The sequence below is a fragment of the Coccinella septempunctata genome, chromosome 3, assembly GCF_907165205.1.
Source record: "Coccinella septempunctata chromosome 3, icCocSept1.1, whole genome shotgun sequence".
Lineage (NCBI taxonomy): Eukaryota > Metazoa > Arthropoda > Insecta > Coleoptera > Coccinellidae > Coccinella > Coccinella septempunctata.
This window is the reverse complement of record NC_058191.1, coordinates 10,501,117-10,526,404: the sequence shown is the minus strand read 5'-3', so window position 1 is coordinate 10,526,404 and position 25,288 is coordinate 10,501,117. Positions and strand designations below refer to the sequence as shown.

The 25,288-nt window shown below is 34.5% G+C and overlaps 4 protein-coding genes across 4 annotated transcripts; 1 reads left to right on the top strand and 3 right to left on the bottom strand.

Annotated features, from left to right (window-relative positions):
- Positions 1-5,197: 5,197 nt before the first annotated feature.
- Positions 5,198-6,207, bottom strand: LOC123309740. The gene is made up of 2 exons (XM_044892979.1): positions 6,188-6,207; positions 5,198-6,015 (listed from the first exon to the last, which is right to left on the bottom strand). Exon 2 carries the CDS (start codon positions 5,995-5,997, stop codon positions 5,554-5,556), a length of 444 nt encoding a protein of 147 aa, XP_044748914.1. The 5' UTR covers positions 5,998-6,015; positions 6,188-6,207; the 3' UTR covers positions 5,198-5,553.
- An 8,099-nt stretch (positions 6,208-14,306) lies between these two features.
- On the bottom strand, positions 14,307-16,655 carry LOC123309576. The gene has a single exon (XM_044892761.1). It carries the CDS (start codon positions 16,653-16,655, stop codon positions 14,307-14,309), a length of 2,349 nt encoding a protein of 782 aa, XP_044748696.1.
- A 754-nt stretch (positions 16,656-17,409) lies between these two features.
- On the top strand, positions 17,410-19,758 carry LOC123309575. Its single transcript, XM_044892760.1, has one exon. It carries the CDS (start codon positions 17,410-17,412, stop codon positions 19,756-19,758), a length of 2,349 nt encoding a protein of 782 aa, XP_044748695.1.
- Positions 19,759-22,259: 2,501 nt separating this feature from the next.
- Positions 22,260-22,990, bottom strand: LOC123309574. Its single transcript, XM_044892759.1, has 2 exons — positions 22,894-22,990; positions 22,260-22,721 (listed from the first exon to the last, which is right to left on the bottom strand). The coding sequence occupies exons 1-2, from the start codon at positions 22,966-22,968 to the stop codon at positions 22,260-22,262; spliced, it is 537 nt and encodes a 178-aa protein (XP_044748694.1). The 5' UTR covers positions 22,969-22,990.
- Between the last annotated feature and the right edge of the window lie 2,298 nt (positions 22,991-25,288).

The window sequence follows — 25,288 nt, the reverse complement described above, 5'->3', positions numbered from 1 at the left end:
CACCGGGTGCGTGTCCGGCCCCTCGGGGCCCTCGATCCTGCACAGAGATAGTAGACATCCAGATTGATGAGGTGATGGTGGAGCGCCACCTTTCAAAGCTCAACGTTTCCTCTGCTCCTGGTGTTGACGGTATCACCCCATTCCTTCTGAAACGATGTGCTGCTGCCCTGTCTGCCCCACTCTCCGTCATATTTCGTAGATCCATGGCTACCCAATCACTTCCTTCCGACTGGCTCTACGCAGCTGTTACTCCAATCTACAAGAGCGGAGATAAGCTCTCACCTGACAACTATCGCCCCATTAGCCTTCTGTCGTCTGTTTCAAAGGTGCTGGAAAGAATTATAAGCGAACAACTTCTTGAGTTCTCCCTTTCGACTGGGCTGATCCCTGACGAGCAGCACGGATTTGTCCCCGGGAGATCTACCACCACAAATCTTCTCTCTTGCATATCCGATTGGACGAGGGCACTTGACTCTGGTCGGCCCACAGATGTTATATACCTTGATTTCTCCAAGGCTTTCGACAGGGTGCCGCACAACCGATTATTGGCAAAGCTGGAGCACGTTGGTATCCGGGGGAGGCTGCTCAGCTGGATTAGAGCCTTCTTATCTGGCCGTACCTACCGAGTGCGTGTGGGCGACGCGCTCTCTTCATCCTCTTGGTCCGTACTTTCCGGCGTGCCCCAGGGTTCCGTTTTAGGGCCCCTGCTCTTTCTCCTCTACACCTCCGACCTGCCTCGACAGTTCGGTTCCACCCTGTCACAGTTTGCCGATGACCTAAAGCTCTATAATGATCCCATAACGGAACACGGTACTCTTCAGTCTGACCTGGATACTTTGCAGGGGTGGTGCGAGGAGTGGTTACTCCCCCTCAACATCAGTAAATGCGTCGTCCTCCACATCGGAAAGAACAACCCCCGAAAGAGATACACCATTGGTGGAGTTAACTTGTCCCCAGTCTCTCAAATCAAGGACCTCGGCGTTACAGTTTCGGAAGATCTCAGCTGGTCCGCCCACATACAAAGCATAGCAGCCAAAGCCAAACAACTTGCATATATATTGAACAAATCCTTTAGAGGCTGCGACGATCGAGCTTTCGGATTAATATACAGGACATATATTCGTCCAGTACTTGAATACGCTGGTCCGGTCTGGTGGTGTTCCACGAGGGCCGCTTCCGAGGTCCTTGAGCGAGTGCAGCGATGGGCCACTCGTATACACTATGGCCCGAGCCGACCCCCGTACGAGCGGCGACTTGGTGCAATGGGTTTGACACTATTCGAGGATAGGCGTGTGCGTGGCGATCTGATTTTCACTTTTCGAGCTGTGACGGGTCAATTCGGTGTGAGGGTTCGCGATATGTTCCCTCTGAACAGAAACGATCTACGAGGGCATATCTACAAACTGAGACGGGAGAATTTCAAGTGCGCCCAACGTCAACACTTTCTCCCTAATCGTGTGTTTCATAACTGGAACCGATTGCCCGGGGAGGTTGTTCAGTCATCATCAATAAACTCCTTCAAGAACAATTACGATAGGTGGAGGTCCTCTCGGTGAGGGACCTCTGGTGTGCTGTCGGTGTGCGGACTGTGCTGTGGCGGGTGCATTCGAGTGTTGTGTTCATGCTGCGGTTTTAAGGTAGCTTTGTTTGATCCTAGACTCTATTTACCCGCGCCCGTTTGTACGCATTAGATGTTTATTTTTCCAGACTTTGTGAATCGAGTGTATAGGTTTGTCCTCTACTCGTTACTGTTGTTAAATAAATAAATGAATAAATAAATATCTTTTATACTTCATAGAAAAAATTATTTGGATGTTTTGCTCCTAATTTTTTTTTTGTATAATCTTAATAATTAAAGTTAAGAGAATGTATATTCAAAAAAGTATCTTTTCTCGTACTGTTGAATAGTATATTTTTCTTTTCGAATTTCTCCCTTACTTACCTGCAAGAGCACTTTTTCTTGTATACATTCACATGCCTTCTCGAATTTATTCTATTATAATGTGTACTTCAATGACTAATCTTTGGAATTTCGATTATATATGACGAATTAAATCGCAATGATTCATATCTTTTTGAGGCATTTATATCTTATTTCATGGGGCATAGGGCTGAATTTTTTTTTGCGAAAATTTAAATATCCTTATTGATTTGCAAGAGAGAACAATGCTTTCGATACATATTTGAAATGACACCTAATAACTCAAAATTTTCATATAAGGATTAGTCAATAAATTATATTTTCGTTTCCAGAGAAGCTACTTAAGACTCGATGAACACCAAAAATAAAGCTTCAACTTCAATTGATCAATTTTGATATTATTTCATATATTATTTTTAGAATTCGTGAAAAAAATCATTTTTCATATAAAATTTATTTATAAAACTATGAATAATACAGAACAATATATGTACAATCAATTCAAATACATTATTTACATATTTACAATTCAAATAAAAACCTATCACGAAAAATCATTTGTCAGTTAAGTTTTTTCCACTATTTTTTCTGTGCTTCTTCTTTCCTTTTCTTCTGCGATTTGGGCAATTATAAGTAGACGCAGCAAGGGGAGAAGTAGTGGATATAAAATTGTGATGCCTGAATTCAACTTGTTTTTTCCTCTCTTCACATAATTCTGCCAATTCGTTATGCGCTTTTCCTGCATCCCCTTGTACAGCCTCTTCTAAAATACTCTTCATACGTGATGCCTTCTCCAGTTTTTCTTTGAGAAGGCCTGGAGACTTTTTCTTCGTGGCTGAACTGTTCGGTGGGCTTGATAAATTTTTTAGCTCTTTCAGCAGACTCGCCTTATTTTCAATGAAGTTTCCGACAACAACCACATTTCTCAAATTTCCTGCTTTTAAGGTTTCTAAAGTGGAAATTGCCACCTTTGTTAAATTAATGGAAATTTTCGTTTTGCTGATCCCATTCTTCTTCGAGATTTTGGTCGTCTGAAACAAAAATATAAATTATAACATAACTATAAACAAAAAATTGATTTTAAAAGATCCATTCAAAACGACCCATTACAAATTCAAACATCCAAATAATACTATCTGCAGTTCCGTATTATTCTCGGAATATTTCAATAAAATTCAAATGTTCTGGAGATAAACAAACGAAACAAGAAAATTAGAATTATGGACAATTTTCGAAATATTTCTGGAACATATTTGTCTCTATCAGATCAAAAAGATCAGTCAAATTTCTACATCTATTCCTAGGGATAAACAATCGCAGTAATAAATTAATTTCAAGAACAATTTCTGGAATATTTTGTCTGCAATAAGTGGTTAGGTACTTTCAGAGCCAAATGTTTAGTCAAACTCTAAAACTACTTTCTCAATACTATTTTAAATGAAATTCAACTCACCATTTTCAGATATATGCACAAAACACAACACGAAACTTCAAATTTGACAATGAGACAAGCACTTTACTCTTCAAAGTATCGGTATAAAATGAGAAAGCTACCCCTATCTAATTTACTTTTTCTACCTGCCAGCCTTTCGGAGTGGTAGTTACCCCTTCTCTTCTATGACTGTACTGTTAGTAAAGGAATCACTTGTCAGATGCGCTAGCGTATCTTAATTTTGCAAGTTTAACTTTTCTGATAATTTGTTCCCATACTTATTGTTTCTTCTTTTTTTTTAATTAAGTGGAAAGTTACCCAATAAAAATATCTCATTGTTAAATTGGCGAAAATTACATCACATATTTCATTAGGTACCATTGTTATATTCAATATAAGTCTCTGAAATAATATATAATAACTTTTGAATCTTTTTTATTTCCATCAATTGGAAATATTGATTAATCATTAAAACAACACCTTCCACGTGTTCCACTGTTTCAATTACTGGATTCCATATTTGTCTGTTGAGTAATTATGGATTATACTTTCTGAGCATTCATTTGGAAATATGAATTCGTTTTTGATCAACATAAAAATGTTGATATAGAACAAACTGACTAGAAAATGGATTTCACTGTCGCAGCTTTTTTTAGTGTGTGTTCCGATTAGAAACAAATAAAAAAATACAGATAATGTATAGAAAAAATTATTTTATTGAAAACAAAGATGAATAGCAAATGTTGAGTTATATTTCTGGAGATATTCCTTCTGTTGTTTCATTATATATTTCTTATACTGAATTCGAATTTATAAATTGTGAATATGAAACAGAAAACTAACAGAGATAAAATTGAGCAGATGACAGTGTTGTGGTTTCTGAGAAAAAAGTTGCTTCCCAGGCGCCATTTTAAAGGGGCTGCTGAAAAAAATATATAAGTAATTCCCAATAATTATACAGGGTGTCTGTAAACAAATGTGAAGGACTTAGGGAGATGATTCCTCGATGAAAATAAGCAAGGGTAGTTCCTATAAATTTTTTTCGAAATCGACCTCCCAAGACACAGCCTTTGGAAGGCAATGACGAGTTGACAGTTTTTAATTTTTTATGCGGGTTTCAAAAAACACTCACTCTGACTTATAAAACTGTACATAATATGAAGCAATAAGTAGATGTTACTCACAGAATTTTTTTAGATCTCATAACTTTATTATTACGGTTGGAAAATAACAACCCCTTATGATTTTCTTTTCGTGGGATAGATTTTCGAAAAATAAATTCTCTTATGGTTTCCCATTCAATAATGGAGCAAAAAAGTTTCTTGCAAAATTTCGATAGAGTCGATATTTTTCTCGGAATAAATAAAAATATACAAGCAGTTCTGATCACTGTTAGTTCAATCCATTTCATCGTATAAGTATTCCATATAATGACTACCTCCCGCTAAAATACATGCATCAACTCTCTGCTTCATACACCTTCGCATACTGCTTGTAAGTTTTTACTTATTCCGAGAAATGTATCGACTGTATCGACATTCTGCAAGAGACTTTTTTTCTCCAAAATTGAATGGGAAACCATAAGAGAAAACAATTTTTGAAGGAAAATCATAAGGAGTTGTTATTTTCAACCCCTAATAATAAAGTTATGAGATTTAAAAAAAATGTGTGAGTAATATCTAGTCAGTGCTTCATATTATGTATAGTTTTATGACTAACGGCCGGTTTCATAATCAAACCTAAAGTCGCTTTAATTGTAAAGCTTTCTTTAACCCTACTAAAAATGACACTAAAGGAAGCTTTAAGCTTAAAGTGACTTTGAATTTGATTATGAAACTGGACGTCAGTGTTTTCTAGAACCCGTAAAAAAATTAAAAACTGTATCTTGGAAGGGAGGTTGATTTCGAAAAAAATTTATAGGAATCATCTCCGTAAGTCCTTCGCATTTGTTAACAGACACCTAGTATAATTCACTATGTCAAAGCTTGAATATTCATGAATACATTTGCCGCTTCAACAAAACTCAATGATTATTTAAATTTTTAAAAGAAGTGGAAAATGAAATTACTCATATTTTATGCTTGTTTTTCATTCAAAAACCAAAATATATGTACACAACACTTAAAATTAATAGCGAAATGATTCTACACTTACTTTAGATATATACAATTATTTACAAGAATTTTCATGAATCAGGGAACTATTCATTTCTTTTTCTCTTGATTCCGCGGTGCAAATGTGTATTTGCGTGAACGGCAAGGGGTGATAGAGGTTGTTTGAATTTGCAATATCTGTTATTCCTTTTCATTCTGTTGATTCCACATAACTTCGCGATTTCCATGTCCGATGATTTTTTACTTTTGGTCCCCCGGGCGGTATTTTCCAAAATTTGCTTTATAATTCGGGCATTATTCAATTTTTTTGTTAGAATCGCCAATTTTTCGTTTGAATCGATGATGTTTTTCGATTCAGTACTGGCATAATATCTGATGTCTTCTACACGTCTCTGGACACTCTCATTTTGTTTCATTAGGTTTTCTATCACCACCAATTTTTGAAGGTCATCCTCTTGGCAGTACTCAAGTTTTTCAACGGTGGACAGTGCTATCTTCGTTGGTAGGATGAATGTTTCCCAGCAAGACATTTTCGAAATTTCCAAAGACTGAAATAAACGAAGTAAAAATATTATTTTCCATCATTCACATATTATTTGATAGAATGTGAAAATTCTAGAAATAAACGTTTGAAATGATAACGGAAAGAGTTGTGAAGAAATTTATTTTTGTGTATCCCAAGAATAAAAAGATGAACTTAATCAATTTAATTCAACTCACCAAATTTGTTTTCACAGGACACAAAAAATCATTTCCAACTTCAACTTCAAGAAAAATATGATCAACTTCACTCATCGAACCATACGAATAGAATTTAAATATGTACCTGAATTTTTCCCTTCAAGTACCTACCTGTCATTTGGCAGTTTACGCGCGAACCCCCACTCTCCTGCAATGATGTAGTAAACGGCGGAGTTCAAATTTATCATTTTTGCTACATTACAAATTGTTTCTAGAATTACAAAATGATAAATATTTTCCAGAATTGCAAAAAGGCATCGAAATTTTAAAGCGACGTTGGACTGATTGTATCACTCTAGAAGGAAATTATTTTGATGAATGACCAAAATAAAATAAATACTATAAAAAATAATAATATATAAGTGAAGCAATAAAACTATATGTGCGATCATTTTAAAAGAAGCATTCGGTGAAACAGATTGATGTATTTTGTTGTGATGACTCGATTCCTGTGAAATCATTAATCCTTGATAAAGGTCCGATTTGATACCGAAACGTCGGTGTTTATGTAAAAAGGAGTATCGATTAATATACAAACTATCCAAATACCTGAAGGAGTTTTCATTATTATATAATACGGATGATAATATAAACCGTAATTTATAATTAGTGCCACACAGATAAATCTTTCCCAGAATTACAGTGACAAATTGTTCCCAGTATTAAAGTCAGATATTATGTATATACTTACTAATTAGTGTTAACTTTTTATTCATATTTATTCTTGCTTTTGAAAGATCGGTTGGGTGGATGAAACTACTATAGATGGTTGAAAATTATATGTATCCTCGACCTGTTTATATCCAACATACAATTCTCAACTGCTGCACAAAACTGCTCCACAGAGATTGTCGTTGAAAAAAACAGATAATCTTAAATAATATAACATTACGATGCATGACATTTACTCTAGAGTTAGTAGATTCAGAAAAATTATAATTCAGCTTAGCAATCTAACGAAGGAGCAAGCTGTTAAATTTGCATATGTTATTATGCCTATACTGAAATTCAGTCAATTTTACTATGGGGAGTTTTTTGTTCATTATTCGAAAAACGATAAACTATCCCAAATCAAAATGGCATAAAATAAATCTCAGTTTTCTGGTTTCTGAAAAAAAAATTGAAAATTGCTTTTTTTAATCATCTTTAGCTGTGTCAGTGTCCTGGAAATGGAATGTTCAAAATAAATTAATGAAAAACTCGCACTTTTTGACATGGAATCATCCCTTGAATTTTCTAACAGCTTCTCATTTATACTCTGTGTTTTATTATATCAGTTCAGCCTTCAACGCTGTCACAAGGGAGCAGAGTAGTTTTATGTGCTTTAATAAAAGCAATGTAATGCTTTAAAAACTGAGTTTGCTCATCGGCTGAATTTCAAATGTCAAGGCTCGCTGGGGTCGAAAAATAGTTCATTCGAAGTTTAGTTTGGAATTTTTAACACTTTTGTGAAAAACTTACCATTGTCTATGAATGCGAATTCGGATTTGAATAATCCCGAATGTTCATATTTTCACATCAATTTCACTTTATTCGAAAAACTCATTATACGTATTATATGTATCAACCTACATTTAAACCATACAAATATTACTGAGAGATTTTTGTATAGGAGAAGTAAATCAGTCAACGTCTTCAGTATTCGTTTTTGAATTCGTTTCATCCATCTGGGTATTCATGTTTATTGAACAACAAGTATCTAACCACCTTGAGGGATGCTTTATTCTCTTAATGGTGCTGATAACGCATTTGAATAATTTCTGGTATTCACTAATACTTTTATCACTTCAGCAGGTACTCTGACAATATGAAGGAACAAAATTGGGTCCTTCAGTTCTTATTATACAGAGCCATTATATATTTTCAGGAATAGGATAATCAAATATGACTTATTCAGAAAAGAATCCGCAAAAATCAACATATCTTTGATAATTCTCAGAAAAAATCATTCAGATGTTTTGCTTCTAATTTTTTTTTTGTAAAATCGAAATAAATGAGCAGTCCCTAAAGTTGAGAGGATGTATATTGAAAAAAAGCATTCAGTATCTTTTCTCTTACTGTTGAATAGTATATTTTTCTTTTCAGAAATTGATAACAGAAATAAAGGAAAAACTGAATTCATTTGATTATTAATGTGATATAGATATTTATATACAAATTTCGATTCACCACTTTCATATTGACAAGAAGAACTTCTTAGGATTTTGAAGTGGTACACTGCCAACAATATATTTTGAACTTCTCTCTTCAAAGTTTTGGTATACGCTGAAGTATGTTCCTAAAATTTTGCAACTTTTACTTGCCTGACTTTCAATAAACAGCCCCTGCAAAATGTCAGATAAAGCTTCAGATCTGTGCTTAACATCAGAATTATAGATGTACATACAATATTGAATCATTAGATGTATATTTAACTAGTTATCGACTTTGAAAATTATAGTTGATTTACGAAAATTTTGAATGAAACCGATATGCGTCCAAATTTTCTTCTATACCTATTTAGCTCAGAACTATGGGATATTTTTTATTATGCTACTGTGCTTGAACTGATCGGTTTTGAGATGATTAATACGTTGATTATCTCATATTTTTCTCTTCGCTTTGAAACGTTCCAATTCGGAATTATATTTTATATCTGATTTTGTTCAACGAAAGTCGGAAAAAAAGTGTCTAAATTGTTCGCTTTTTAGCTATACCTTCAGAATGTGTATGCCCTATCCAATTCTTAAACGAATCGTCGAATTTCAATTCCTTATTTTACAAAGTACACGATAAGATCAATAAATATTTTTGCATGCTGAATTTAGTTGTGATACTTTGGCAAAGTGATAAGCTTAAAAAAATGTGTGTATAACATCGAAATAAAAATCGGGAACAGAGATATTTCTTCCAGTACTGTAATTAATGAACGCTACAATATTCACAAAATAATGAATCCCAAAATTTTGGAAATATTCTGATCTCATCCATGTCTTTTCATTTTCATGTCCTCAACTTAAAAATCAAATCCAAGTTGTGTATGGTAACAACTAACAATTTATCAACATTCTTTCGATTCACCGATTGAGAAATTAATAAATAAAAAAAACAACTATATCAACAACTCAGGTGAATTAATTTCTTGAATGGATAAATTAACGGTTGTTTTTAGAAATATTGAATTCAGACATTTTGGTTCAATCCAAATAAAATGAAAGTAAGAAAAATGAAATCAGTCAATGTCTTCATCAGTATTCGTTTGCCACTTCTTTTCATTCAGCTGGGTATTCATGTTTATTGAACAAGTATCTAACCACCTTGGGGGATGCATTATTTTCTCAATGGTGCTGATAACGCATTCGAATAACTTCTGGGAATCACTAATACTTTTATTACTTCAGCAGGTACTCTGGTAATCAGAGGCGTAGCAAGCTCTTGTGACACCCGGGGCGGAATTTCAACTTGTCGCCCCCCAACATTACATAACATTGTTGAGCCTTTTTTGTTTGTTAACAAAATTACAAGTTTTTATTTGAAGTGTTTGAAACATGGGCATAGAGGTGTGAAGGGCAACACGTAAAATATTATATTTCAATGAAAAAAAAATAAGTTTTTTGCACAAATTCAACAAATTATCAGCATCTCTTCTTTCAGAACTTCTTTTTTCTGACTTTGCTCTCTGCAAACTGAGAAATAGTCTCATCAAAGACGATCCCTCTGGCTACACCATGCTCATTGGATAAAATAGCCAAGCAAGATAGTCGACCTTGGCTCACAGTAGATCTGAGATAACTTTGGATAAGCTTAGTTTTGGAAAAACTCAGAAACACATAATGTAAGGTAAATCCCAAGTGCTAACGTTAAATTTGGAACAGAATCTGGAAGCTCATACTCGACATTAAACTGCAATAGTCACAAAGAACTCCACTTCAGAGCTTCTTCTTCAGGAACGCTAGCCGCACTTTTAAAAACCTCCTCAGACGTGGGATTTCTTTCAACATGTCTTCTGAAGATATTTCTTCATAACTCCAAACTAAACTGCCAACTAATTCTAGCAATTCAGTTTCTGAACTCTTCAGCAAGTTCTTGGTCTGCAAGATAACACACCTGACTGATATCACTTCCATGCCTTGGCAACGAGTATTTTTTGTTGAAACGTGTCAATGCACCCTAACATCGATCGTCCGATATCTTTCTCTCCGGCATAGATTTCCTTCTTCTGAAGGTTCTTCTTTTGACGGTAGGAATTTTTATCTCGTCACAAATACCTTTCGCAAATTCCATTGCCTTTTCCACAAGAATTTCCCTGTTTTCAATCAAAAAGGCCATTAAACTTCTCATTCTGATGAGGCACTTTTCGACACTGTAGGAATAAGTGTCAAAAAGTTCCTCATAAGAATGAGAAGTTTAAAAGCCTTTTTTCTTCTAGTGCACTATTCCATAGACTCAAATAGCACAAGAATGAAAAATCACATTCTGCAGTTAATAAAGTTTGAGCTGCTCTTCAAGTGCGGATAGTTTCTGAAGGGTCACAAAGTTCCTCAATGCTATATCGGCAATCTTCTTGGAACTTTGGAATACAGTTTTAACAGCTTCATACTGAGTACTCCACCTTGTCAGTCCTCCTGCTACTTCTCAACAAATCGACCTTCACTAAATTGCGAAAGTGTGCCTATGTAGATTACCTACCTCTGCTCCTCATCCTATCACATTTCAAACTATCAAAACGCATGGGAAAACAAAACTCACCCAAATTCCTAAATAGCTGCCAGATCGAAGAGGTAGAATAATATGGACCACTGATTCAATATTTTATTTCTGTACGATTATACGTACACCACGGCACCAATAACACAGCTAGTCTAGATTCCCACAAAGAAGCACAAACAATAAACGAGTAAACAGCGCTTGCGTATTATTGCAGTCGAATTTAGGTACTGACGCAGACGCACTGAGGATGAATGATAAAATTAAACTACTGGAAGAGGCAGGCGCAGTGGAAATATAATGGGTCATAAATCACTCCAGCCGGACACTGGCTGCTCCTACTCTATTCAGCCCTGACTACAAGTTTCCTTCTCGACGCGATCGTACTCGTTGCTCACTGTTCCGCTCCTCGCTTAGTAGCCATTTTCAAAGATTAACCTTCCTCTTTGCCATTATACGATATCTATCCTAATATATAATTGTACTTCACCCACAATTTTAGCGATCGTACGTAAACTATATCTAAAATCAATCCGACTTAGATTCTTTGCTAGGAAAATACGCTCTAATCAAATATAAGCCTGTTAAGATACATTTTTGTCACCCCCACAGGGCTGGCACCCGGGGCGGTCCGCCCCCTCCGCACCCCCCTTCCTACGCCTCTGCTGGTAATATGAAGGAACAATATTGGGTCCTTTGAAGCATATCACTAATTGGAATCATAAATCCAAACAAAGAAAAACTTTCTGTCAGTTCGAAAGGAATTCCTAAATTTCATTACTGCATACTTCAATTTATTTTGAATAGTTTTCATGAATTTTCATTTTCAGTTCTTATTATACAGAGCCATTATATTTTTTCAGGAATATTATAATCAAATATGACTTATTCAAAAAAAAAATCCGCAAAGGTCAACATATCTTTAATACTTCATAGAAAAAATTATTTGGATGTTTTACTCCTAATTTTTTTTTTTTACAATCTTAATAATTGAGCAATCCCTAAAGTTAAGAGAATGTATATTCAAAAAAGTATCTTTTCTCGTACTGTTGAATAGTATATTTTTCTTTTCGAATTTCTGCCTTACTTACCTGCAAGAGCATTTTTTCTTGTATACATTCACATGCCTTCTCGAATTTATTCTATTATAATGTGTACCTCAATGACTAATCTTTGAAATTTCGATTATATATGACGAATTAAATCGCAATGATTCACATCTTTTTGAGGCATTTATATCTTATTTCATGAGGCATAGGGCTGAATTTTTTTTTTGCGAAAATTTAAATATCCTAATTGATCTGCAAGAGAGAACAATGCTTTCGATACATATTTGAAATGACACCTAATATCTCAAAATTTTCAAATAAGGATTAGTCAATAAATTATATTTTCGTTTCCAGAGAAGCTACTTAGACTCGATGAATACCAAAAATAAAGCTTCAACTTCAATTGATCAATTTTGATATTATTTCATATATTATTTTTAGAATTCGTGAAAAAAAATCATTTTTCATATAAAATTTATTTATAAAACTATGAATAATACAGAACAATATATGTACAATCAATTCAAATACATTATTTACATATTTACAATTCAAATAAAAACCTATCACGAAAAATCATTTGTCAGTTAAGTTTTTTTCCACTATTTTTTCTGTGCTTCTTTTTTCCTTTTCTTCTGCGATTTGGGCAATTATAAGTAGACGCAGCAAGGGGAGAAGTAGTGGATATAAAATTGTGATGCCTGAATTCAACTTGCTTCTTCCTCTCTTCACATAATTCTGCCAATTCGTTATGTGCCTTTTCTGCATCCCCTTGTACAGCCTCTTCTAAAATACTCTTCATACGTAATGCCTTCTCCAGTTTTTCTTTGAGAAGGCCTGGAGACTTTTTCTTCGTGGCTGAACTGTTCGGTGGGCTTGATAAATTTTTTAGCTCTTTCAGCAGACTCGCCTTATTTTCAATGAAGTTTCCGACAACAACTACATTTCTCAAATTTCCTGCTTTTAAGGTTTCTAAAGTGGAAATTGCCACCTTTGTTAAATTAATGGAAATTTTCGTTTTGCTGATCCCATTCTTCTTCGAGATTTTGGTCGTCTGAAACAAAAATATAAATTATAACATAACTATGAACAAAAAATTGATTTTAAAAGATCCATTCAAAACGACCCATTACAAATTCCAACATCCAAATAATACTATCTGCAGTTCCATATTATTCTCGGAATATTTCAATAAAATTCAAATGTTCTGGAGATAAACAAACGAAACAAGAAAATTAGAATTATGGACAATTTTCGAAATATTTCTGGAACATATTTGTCTCTATCAGATCAAAAAGATCAGTCAAATTTCTACATCTATTCCTAGGGATAAACAATCGCAGTAATAAATTAATTTCAAGAACAATTTCTGGAATATTTTGTCTGCAATAAGTGGTTAGGTACTTTCAGAGCCAAATGTTTAGTCAAACTCTAAAACTACATTCTCAATACTATTTTAAATGAAATTCAACTCACCATTTTCAGATATATGCACAAAACACAACACGACACTTCAAATTTGACAATGAGACAAGCACTTTACTCTTCAAAGTATCGGTATAATATGAGAAAGCTACCCCTATCTAATTTACTTTTTCTACCTGCCAGCCTTTCGGATTGGTAGTTACCCCTTCTCTTCTATGACTGTACTGTTAGTAAAGGAATCACTTGTCAGATGTGCTAGCGTATCTTAATTTTGCAAGTTTAACTTTTCTGATAATTTGTTCCCATACTTATTGTTTCTTCTTTTTTTTTAATGAAGTGGAAAGTTAACCAATAAAAATATCTCATTGTTAAATTGGCGAAAATCCTATTGGTTTCTGTACATCACATATTTCATTAGGTACCATTGTTATATTCAATATAAGTCTCTGAAATAATATATAATAAAATCTGGTAATAGTCCATCGGTGGAGTTTTTAATAATAGTTACAAACAAACAAATGGTCTACTCCACTATATATTTAAATTATGCACTATGCATTTCGGCAAGGTAACTTGCCATCATCAGGTGCTCTAAAATCAAACAATTTGTCAAACAAATGAAAAGATCTTAAATTGAACAAATTATAACCTACCGATGCAGTTGTTAAGACGTCAACGATGTAATATGAGCAAAATGGAACAAAAATAAACAAAATCATCGAGAAAACACACTAATAACGACATCTATGTTTAACAATTAAAATCAAATTAAACATATCCACAATCACATGTTCAACAAAAAGGGGGAACATGAGAAAACACACGCATTAAAGAAAGAAAACCTAGATGTCGTCCCGTTCTTCGATATTGTCTAAAATTACAAAAATGAACAGTCCACGAACAAACAAAAACAATAAAATAATAAAACTCAGCAAAAATCAGGCACCTCGTATAGAATTGAAAAAAGTTGAACAGTCAAAGTTAATCTGCTCATTGACGCAGTTATATTCTTGAGACCTCAACGCTCTGTTGATTTCCAAGATCTCCAGAAGATCCAATTGAAGACTCTTCTCACAAACATGCAAAACTTTGACACCAGTTCTTGGATCGAAAGTATGGCCTGACTCTAATATGTGGTTGGCGAACTGTGATGGGGTGTTGACGATATCTTTATCTCTGTTTTTCTCTATATGTTTCAGATGTTCACCAACCCTTGTTTCTATTCTCCTCCCACTTTGACCTACGTAAGTGATATTGCATTGGGGTTGGGAGCAAAAAAGTTGGTAAACTCCAGACCTTTGTGTGATGGGTATTTTATCTTTAGTGTTGAGTAGATGTTTAGCCAGGGTATTAACCGTTTTGAAGGTAATCAGAGTATTTTCTGTGTGAGCACTAAACAGTTTTGCGATGCTTACTGATATCTGTCCAAAAAACCTCAAGCTTCTATAGGTCTTCTGTTGAATTCCATCTGTGAGAGACCTATTCAGCGGCCTGTTCATGTGTCTTCGGTATATTCTCTCAATTGCGCGCTCAGGGTAACCATTTCCTTCCGCAATCTGTCTTATAATTGACAATTCCTTTTGAAAATTGGAGGGACTAAGAGGGATGTTGAACAATCTATGGAACATGGAATGAAATGAAGAGAATTTTTGACTGTACGGGTGGTTGGATGTGAAAGGTATTACGGAATCAGTAGTTGTTGGCTTCCGGAAAATATCAAAATTCAAACTGCAATTATCCCTCTCAATAATCAGATCTAAAAAAGGCAAACGGTCATTCACCTCCAGCTCGCACGTAAATTTGATGGAGGGGTGAAGACTATTCAACAAGTCGAGGAAACTCATCAGTTGACCATGGGTGCCCCTAAAAATGGCAAAAACATCATCGACATAACGGTACCACTTCAAGATGTGCTTAAGGAATAAACTTGTTCTAGACAAGTTTTGTTCAAATTTTGACATGAATGCTTCGGATAAAAACGGTGATATGTTGGAACCCATAGACAACCCATCAACTTGACAGTAATATTTATTCTCGAACTGAAAGAAGTTCTGTTTAAGGACAAGGTCTAATAAAGTACACAAATCTAAAATTACATGAGTGTGAAGGCCAGATTTTTCAAAGAGTAATTGTCGTACTATCTCCAAACATTCATCTGGAGGGATACTAGGGAAAAGGTTAACGACATCAAAAGAAACGAGCACGCAATCCGAAGGAATAGTAAAGTTCACCAACCTAGAAGAAAGCTCTAACGAATTTTCAATCGAAAACGTGCTTTCAAACTTCAAACATGATGGGAGAAAGGTAGAAAACATGTGAGACAACTTGGAGGCCGGGGAACCTGTGAAGGATACAATAGGTCTGACCGGGCAATTGGGTTTATGGATTTTAGGTAAGCAATAAAGGAGTGGGGTTGTGGGGTTCATCGGGAGGATATTTTGTCTACTGGGGTTTAACAAGTGTGAAGCTTCTTGACAGGTTTTTAAAGTCAACTTCATCTTGGCTATGAATTTGTTGGTCGGGTTATACGGTAATTCGTGAAATTTGTTTTCATTAAGTAGATGGTAGACTTTCTCTCTATAATCCACCCTCGACATCAGAATAATGCAATTACCTTTATCTGCCTTTGTTATAATGAGTTCATTATCTATTACCTTCTTTTTTAAAGATTTCACCTTCTCAATCATGACATCTCGACCCCTTCTCGTGGTGGAACACTCACCAACCCGAAACTTGTTGAGTTTGCTAGTGATCTGGGCTCTTAAAGCATTCGATTCTTCGACTGTCGTACTCTGAATGACCCTCTCGCAGTCAACCATCAGCTGTTCAATGCAAAAATCAGTTCTATGGTGGTAGAAATTGAACTTCAAGCCAAGGTTCAGCACCTGAACGTCACCCTCAGAAAGTGACACACTGCTCAAGTTAAGAAATCTAGGGTGGAACTGATGGGGTGGATCGTGTTGCCTGGACCTTCTATCTTCTGTCCTGGTAGACTGAGTGTAAATTAAATTGTCAATCTTCAAATTTAAGGACCTCTTGTGAACTCTACCCTTTCTCGAAACGTGCTCATCAATGTGCTCAAATAAACATGAAAATTCAGCATTATGCAGTCTCTTCGCCAACTCAAAGTAGAGAAACTTCAGCTTTTGTTCTAAGGAAGCTAAGGTTGAGTAGTGTCTTCTTATTTCATGTTGAATCCATAACTTTGTCGCCAAAGAGACAGCTCTACGGGCGCTGTGTGAGCTAGATTTACAATTCAAGGTGACGTACTTTGGTGTCAGATTCATGTCCAAGCATCGGTGGTTGAACCAAATATTCTGGTGCAATATTCGTCTTCTGACGGAAAACTTACGAAACTGGCGGACTAAGTATGCTCGACTGGCATTTCTTAAAATCTGGTAATAGTCCATCGGTGGAGTTTTTAATAATAGTTACAAACAAACAAATGGTCTACTCCACTATATATTTAAATTATGCACTATGCATTTCGGCAAGGTAACTTGCCATCATCAGGTGCTCTAAAATCAAACAATTTGTCAAACAAATGAAAAGATCTTAAATTGAACAAATTATAACCTACCGATGCAGTTGTTAAGACGTCAACGATGTAATATGAGCAAAATGGAACAAAAATAAACAAAATCATCGAGAAAACACACTAATAACGACATCTATGTTTAACAATTAAAATCAAATTAAACATATCCACAATCACATGTTCAACAAAAAGGGGGAACCTACTGCATCGGTAGGTTATAATTTGTTCAATTTAAGATCTTTTCATTTGTTTGACAAATTGTTTGATTTTAGAGCACCTGATGATGGCAAGTTACCTTGCCGAAATGCATAGTGCATAATTTAAATATATAGTGGAGTAGACCATTTGTTTGTTTGTAACTATTATTAAAAACTCCACCGATGGACTATTACCAGATTTTAAGAAATGCCAGTCGAGCATACTTAGTCCGCCAGTTTCGTAAGTTTTCCGTCAGAAGACGAATATTGCACCAGAATATTTGGTTCAACCACCGATGCTTGGACATGAATCTGACACCAAAGTACGTCACCTTGAATTGTAAATCTAGCTCACACAGCGCCCGTAGAGCTGTCTCATTGGCGACAAAGTTATGGATTCAACATGAAATAAGAAGACACTACTCAACCTTAGCTTCCTTAGAACAAAAGCTGAAGTTTCTCTACTTTGAGTTGGCGAAGAGACTGCATAATGCTGAATTTTCATGTTTATTTAAGCACATTGATGAGCACGTTTCGAGAAAGGGTAGAGTTCACAAGAGGTCCTTAAATTTGAAGATTGACAATTTAATTTACACTCAGTCTACCAGGACAGAAGATAGAAGGTCCAGGCAACACGATCCACCCCATCAGTTCCACCCTAGATTTCTTAACTTGAGCAGTGTGTCACTTTCTGAGGGTGACGTTCAGGTGCTGAACCTTGGCTTGAAGTTCAATTTCTACCACCATAGAACTGATTTTTGCATTGAACAGCTGATGGTTGACTGCGAGAGGGTCATTCAGAGTACGACAGTCGAAGAATCGAACGCTTTAAGAGCCCAGATCACTAGCAAACTCAACAAGTTTCGGGTTGGTGAGTGTTCCACCACGAGAAGGGGTCGAGATGTCATGATTGAGAAGGTGAAATCTTTAAAAAAGAAGGTAATAGATAATGAACTCATTATAACAAAGGCAGATAAAGGTAATTGCATTATTCTGATGTCGAGGGTGGATTATAGAGAGAAAGTCTACCATCTACTTAATGAAAACAAATTTCACGAATTACCGTATAACCCGACCAACAAATTCATAGCCAAGATGAAGTTGACTTTAAAAACCTGTCAAGAAGCTTCACACTTGTTAAACCCCAGTAGACAAAATATCCTCCCGATGAACCCCACAACCCCACTCCTTTATTGCTTACCTAAAATCCATAAACCCAATTGCCCGGTCAGACCTATTGTATCCTTCACAGGTTCCCCGGCCTCCAAGTTGTCTCACATGTTTTCTACCTTTCTCCCATCATGTTTGAAGTTTGAAAGCACGTTTTCGATTGAAAATTCGTTAGAGCTTTCTTCTAGGTTGGTGAACTTTACTATTCCTTCGGATTGCGTGCTCGTTTCTTTTGATGTCGTTAACCTTTTCCCTAGTATCCCTCCAGATGAATGTTTGGAGATAGTACGACAATTACTCTTTGAAAAATCTGGCCTTCACACTCATGTAATTTTAGATTTGTGTACTTTATTAGACCTTGTCCTTAAACAGAACTTCTTTCAGTTCGAGAATAAATATTACTGTCAAGTTGATGGGTTGTCTATGGGTTCCAACATATCACCGTTTTTATCCGAAGCATTCATGTCAAAATTTGAACAAAACTTGTCTAGAACAAGTTTATTCCTTAAGCACATCTTGAAGTGGTACCGTTATGTCGATGATGTTTTTGCCATTTTTAGGGGCACCCATGGTCAACTGATGAGTTTCCTCGACTTGTTGAATAGTCTTCACCCCTCCATCAAATTTACGTGCGAGCTGGAGGTGAATGACCGTTTGCCTTTTTTAGATCTGATTATTGAGAGGGATAATTGCAGTTTGAATTTTGATATTTTCCGGAAGCCAACAACTACTGATTCCGTAATACCTTTCACATCCAACCACCCGTACAGTCAAAAATTCTCTTCATTTCATTCCATGTTCCATAGATTGTTCAACATCCCTCTTAGTCCCTCCAATTTTCAAAAGGAATTGTCAATTATAAGACAGATTGCGGAAGGAAATGGTTACCCTGAGCGCGCAATTGAGAGAATATACCGAAGACACATGAACAGGCAGCTGAATAGGTCTCTCACAGATGGAATTCAACAGAAGACCTATAGAAGCTTGAGGTTTTTTGGACAGATATCAGTAAGCATCGCAAAACTGTTTAGTGCTCACACAGAAAACACTCTGATTACCTTCAAAACGGTTAATACCCTGGCTAAACATCTACTCAACACTAAAGATAAAATACCCATCACACAAAGGTCTGGAGTTTACCAACTTTTTTGCTCCCAACCCCAATGCAATATCACTTACGTAGGTCAAAGTGGGAGGAGAATAGAAACAAGGGTTGGTGAACATCTGAAACATATAGAGAAAAACAGAGATAAAGATATCGTCAACACCCCATCACAGTTCGCCAACCACATCTTAGAGTCAGGCCATACTTTCGATCCAAGAACTGGTGTCAAAGTTTTGCATGTTTGTGAGAAGAGTCTTCAATTGGATCTTCTGGAGATCTTGGAAATCAACAGAGCGTTGAGGTCTCAAGAATATAACTGCGTCAATGAGCAGATTAACTTTGACTGTTCAACTTTTTTCAATTCTATACGAGGTGCCTGATTTTTGCTGAGTTTTATTATTTTATTGTTTTTGTTTGTTCGTGGACTGTTCATTTTTGTAATTTTAGACAATATCGAAGAACGGGACGACATCTAGGTTTTCTTTCTTTAATGCGTGTGTTTTCTCATGTTCCCCCTTTTTGTTGAACATGTGATTGTGGATATGTTTAATTTGATTTTAATTGTTAAACATAGATGTCGTTATTAGTGTGTTTTCTCGATGATTTTGTTTATTTTTGTTCCATTTTGCTCATATTACATCGTTGACGTCTTAACAACTGCATCGGTAGGTTATAATTTGTTCAATTTAAGATCTTTTCATTTGTTTGACAAATTGTTTGATTTTAGAGCACCTGATGATGGCAAGTTACCTTGCCGAAATGCATAGTGCATAATTTAAATATATAGTGGAGTAGACCATTTGTTTGTTTGTAACTATTAATATATAATAACTTTTGAATCTTTTTTATTTCCATCAATTGGAAATATTGATTAATCATTAAAACAACACCTTCCATGTGTTCCACTGTTTCAATTACTGGATTCCATATTTGTCTGTTGAGTAATTATACTCTCTGAGCATTCATTTGGAAATATGAATTCGTTTTTGATCAACATAAAAATGTTGATATAGAACAAACTGACTAGAAAATGGATTTCACTGTCGCAGCTTTTTTTAGTGTGTGTTCCGATTAGAAACAAATAAAAAAATACAGATAAAGTATAGAAATAATTATTTTATTGAAAACTAAGATGAATAGCAAATGTTGAGTTATATTTCTGGAGATATTCCTTCTGTTGTTTCATTATATATTTTTCCATATACTCATGCAAATAAAAAAAAATTATGGTGTATATACATTTTTTCGATAAAACTGTGATGGAGCATTCCTGTTAGAATTATTCTTTATAACAACTGATATTTCTTATACTGAATTCGAATTTATAAATTGTGAATATGAAACAGAAAACTAACAGAGATAAAATTGAGCAGATGACAGTGTTGTGGTTTCTGAGAAAAAAGTTGCTTCCCAGGTGCCATTTTAAAGGGGCTGCTAAAAAAAATATATAAGTAATTCCCAATAATTATACAGGGTGTCTGTAAACAAATGTGAAGGACTTAGGGAGATGATTCCTCGATGAAAATAAGCAAGGGTAGTTCCAATAAATTTTTTTCGAAATCGACCTCCCAGGACACAGCCTTTGGAAGGCAATGACGAGTTGACAGTTTTTAATTTTTTGTGCGGGTTTCAAAAAACACTCACTCTGACTTATGAAACTGTACATAATATGAAGCAATAAGTAGATGTTACTCACAGAATTTTTTTAGATCTCATAACTTTATTATTACGGTTGGAAAATAACAACCCCTTATGATTTTCTTTCAAGAATTGTTTTCGTGGGATAGATTTTCGAAAAATAAATTCTCTTATGGTTTCTCATTCAATAATGGAGCAAAAAAGTTTCTTGCAAAATTTCGATAGAGTCGATATTTTTCTCGGAATAAATAAAAATATACAAGCAGTTCTAATCACTGTTAGTTCAATCCATTTCATCGTATAAGTATTCCATATAATGACTACCTCACGCTAAAATACATGCATCAACTCTCTGCTTCATACACCTTCGCATACTGCTTGTAAGTTTTTACTTATTCCGAGAAATGTATCGACTGTATCGACATTCTGCAAGAGACTTTTTTTCTCCAAAATTGAATTGTAACCCATAAGAGAATTTTGTTTTTCGAAAATCTATCTCACGAAAACAATTTTTGAAGGAAAATCATAAGGAGTTGTTATTTTCAACCCCTAATAATAAAGTTATGAGATTTAAAAAAAGTGTGTGAGTAATATCTACTCAGTGCTTCATATTATGTATAGTTTTATGACTAACGGCCGGTTTCATAATCAAACCTAAAGTCGCTTTAATTCTAAAGCTTTCTTTAACCCTACTAACGGCCGGTTTCATAATCAAACCTAAAGCCGCTTTAACTTTAAAGCTTCCTTTAACCCTACTAAAAATGACATTAAAGGAAGCTTCAAGCTTAAAGACACTTTAAATTTGATTATGAAACTGGACGTAAAAATGACACTAAAGGAAGCTTTAAGCTTAAAGTGACTTTGAATTTGATTATGAAATTGGACGTCAGTGTTTTCTAGAACCCGTAAAATAATTAAAAACTGTATCTTGGAAGGGAGGTTGATTTCGAAAAAAATTTATAGGAATCATCTCCGTAAGTCCTTCGCATTTGTTAACAGACACCTAGTATAATTCACTATGTCAAAGCTTGAATATTCATGAATACATTTGCCGCTTCAACAAAACTCAATGATTATTTAAATTTTTAAAAAAAGTGGAAAATGAAATTACTCATATTTTATGCTTGTTTTTCATTCAAAAACTAAAATATATGTACACAACACTTAAAATTAATAGTGAAATGATTCTACACTTACTTTAGATATATACAATTATTCACAAGAATTTTCATGAATCAAGGAACTATTCATTTCTTTTTCTCTTGATTCCGCGGTGCAAATGTGTATTTGCGTGAACGGCAAGGGGTGATAGAGGTTGTTTGAATTTGCAATATCTGTTATTCCTTTTCATTCTGTTGATTCCACATAACTTCGCGATTTCCATGTCCGATGATTTTTTACTTTTGGTCCCTCGGGCGGTATTTTCCAAAATTTGCTTTATAATTCGGGCATTATTCAATTTTTTTGTTAGAATCGCCAATTTTTCGTTTGAATCGATGATGTTTTTCGATTCAGTACTGGCATAATATCTGATGTCTTCTACACGTCTCTGGACACTCTCATTTTGTTTCATTAGGTTTTCTATCACCACCAATTTTTGAAGGTCGTCCTCTTGGCAGTACTCAAGTTTTTCAACGGTGGACAGTGCTATCTTCGTTGGTAGGATGAATGTTTCCCAGCAAGACATTTTCGAAATTTCCAAAGACTGAAATAAACGAAGTAAAAATATTATTTTCCATCATTCACATATTATTTGATAGAATGTGAAAATTCTAGAAATAAACGTTTGAAATGATAACGGAAAGAGTTGTGAAGAAATTTATTTTTGTGTATCCCAAGAATAAAAAGATGAAATAAATCAATTGAATTCAACTCACCAAATTTGTTTTCACAGGACACAAAAGTTCATTTCCAACTTCAACTTCAAGAAAAATATGATCAACTTCACTCATCGAACCATACGAATAGAATTTAAATATGTGTTAACTTTTTATTCATATTTATTCTTGCTTTTGAAAGATCGGTTGGGTGGATGAAACTACTATAGATGGTTGAAAATTATATGTATCCTCGACCTGTTTATATCCAACATACAATTCTCAACTGCTCCACAAAACTGCTCCACAGAGATTGTCGTTGAAAAAAACAGATAATCTTAAATAATATAACATTACGATGCATGACATTTAAACTAGAGTTAGTAGATTCAGAAAAATTATAATTCAGCTTAGCAATCTAACGAAAGAGCAAGCTGTTAAATTTGCATATGTTATTATGCCTATACTGAAATTCAGTCAATTTTACTATGGGGAGTTTTTTGTTCATTATTCGAAAAACGATAAACTATCCCAAATCAAAATGGCATAAAATAAATCTCAGTTTTCTGGTTTCTGAAAAAAAAATTGAAAATTGCTTTTTTTAATCATCTTTAGCTGTGTCAGTGTCCTGGAAATGGAATGTTCAAAATAAATTAATGAAAAACTCGCACTTTTTGACATGGAATCATCCCTTGAATTTTCTAACAGCTGCTCATTTATACTCTGTGTTTTATTATATCAGTTCAGCCTTCAACGCTGTCACAAGGGAGCAGAGTAGTTTTATGTGCTTTAATAAAAGCAATGTAATGCTTTAAAAACTGAGTTTGCTCATCGGCTGAATTTCAAATATCAAGGCTCGCTGGGGTCGAAAAATAGTTCATTCGAAGTTTAGTTTGGAATTTTTAACACTTTTGTAAAAAACTTATAATTGTCTATGAATGCGAATTCGGATTTGAATAATCCCGAATGTTCATTTTTTCACATCAATTTCACTTTATTCGAAAAACTCATTATACGTATTATATGTATCAACCTACATTTAAACCATACAAATATTACTGAGAGATTTTTGTATAGGAGAAGTAAATCAGTCAACGTCTTCAGTATTCGTTTTTTAATTCGTTTCATCCATCTGGGTATTCATGTTTATTGAACAACAAGTATCTAACCACCTTGAGGGATGCTTTATTCTCTTAATGGTGCTGATAACGCATTTGAATAATTTCTGGTATTCACTAATACTTTTATCACTTCAGCAGGTACTCTGACAATATGAAGGAACAAAATTGGGTCCTTCAGTTCTTATTATACAGAGCCATTATATATTTTCAGGAATAGGATAATCAAATATGACTTATTCAGAAAAGAATCCGCAAAAATCAACATATCTTTGATAATTCTCAGAAAAAATCATTCAGATGTTTTGCTTCTAATTTTTTTTTGTAAAATCGAAATAAATGAGCAGTCCCTAAAGTTGAGAGGATGTATATTGAAAAAAAGCATTCAGTATCTTTTCTCGTACTGTTGCATAGTATATTTTTCTTTTCAGAAATTGATAACAGAAATAAAGGAAAAACTGAATTCATTTGATTATTAATGTGATATAGATATTTATATGCAAATTTCGATTCACCACTTTCATATTGACAAGAAGAACTTCTTAGGATTTTGAAGTGGTACACTGCCAACAATATATTTTGAACTTCTCTCTTCAAAGTTTTGGTATACGCTGAAGTATGTTCCTAAAATTTTGCAAATTTTACTTGCCTGACTTTCAATAAACAGCCCTGCAAAATGTCAGATAAAGCTTCAGATCTGTGCTTAACATCAGAATTATAGATGTACATACAATATTGAATCATTAGATGTATATTTCACTAGTTATCGACTTTGAAAATTATAGTTGATTTACGAAAATTTTGAATGAAACCGATATGAGTCCAAATTTTCTTCTATATCTAGTTAGCTCAGAACTATGGGATATTTTTTATTATGCTACTGTGCTTGAACTGATCGGTTTTGAGATGATTAATACGTTGATTATCTCATATTTTTCTCTTCGTTTTGAAAGGTTCCAATTCGGAATTATATTTTATATCTGATTTTGTTCAACGAAAGACGGAAATGAAGTGTCTAAATTGTTCGCTTTTTAGCTATACCTTCAGAATGTGTATGCCCTATCCAATTCTTAAACGAATCGTCGAATTTCCATTCCTTATTTCACAAAGTAGACGATAAGATCAATAAATATTTTTGCATGCTGAATTTAGTTGTGATACTTTGGCAAAGTGATAAGCTTAAAAAAATGTGTGTATAACATCGAAATAAAAATCGGGAACAGAGATATTTCTTCCAGTACTGTAATTAATGAACGCTACAATATTCACAAAATAATGAATCCCAAAATTTTGGAAATATTCTGATCTCATCCATGTCTTTTCATTTTCATGTCCTC

What these genes read in the sequence shown, in the direction of transcription:
- LOC123309575 (XM_044892760.1), top strand. Translation starts at nt 17,410, where the DNA reads ATGAATCTGACACCAAAGTACGTCACCTTGAATTGTAAATCTAGCTCA.
- LOC123309574 (XM_044892759.1), bottom strand. Translation starts at nt 22,968, where the DNA reads ATGAGTGAAGTTGATCATATTTTTCTTGAAGTTGAAGTTGGAAATGAA. An exon ending in GTCCTGTGAAAACAAATTTG is followed by an intron (nt 22,722 to 22,893) that starts GTGAGTTGAATT and finishes CGTTTATTTCAG; the next exon opens with TCTTTGGAAATTTCGAAAAT.
- LOC123309576 (XM_044892761.1), bottom strand. Translation starts at nt 16,655, where the DNA reads ATGAATCTGACACCAAAGTACGTCACCTTGAATTGTAAATCTAGCTCA.
- LOC123309740 (XM_044892979.1), bottom strand. Translation starts at nt 5,997, where the DNA reads ATGTCTTGCTGGGAAACATTCATCCTACCAACGAAGATAGCACTGTCC.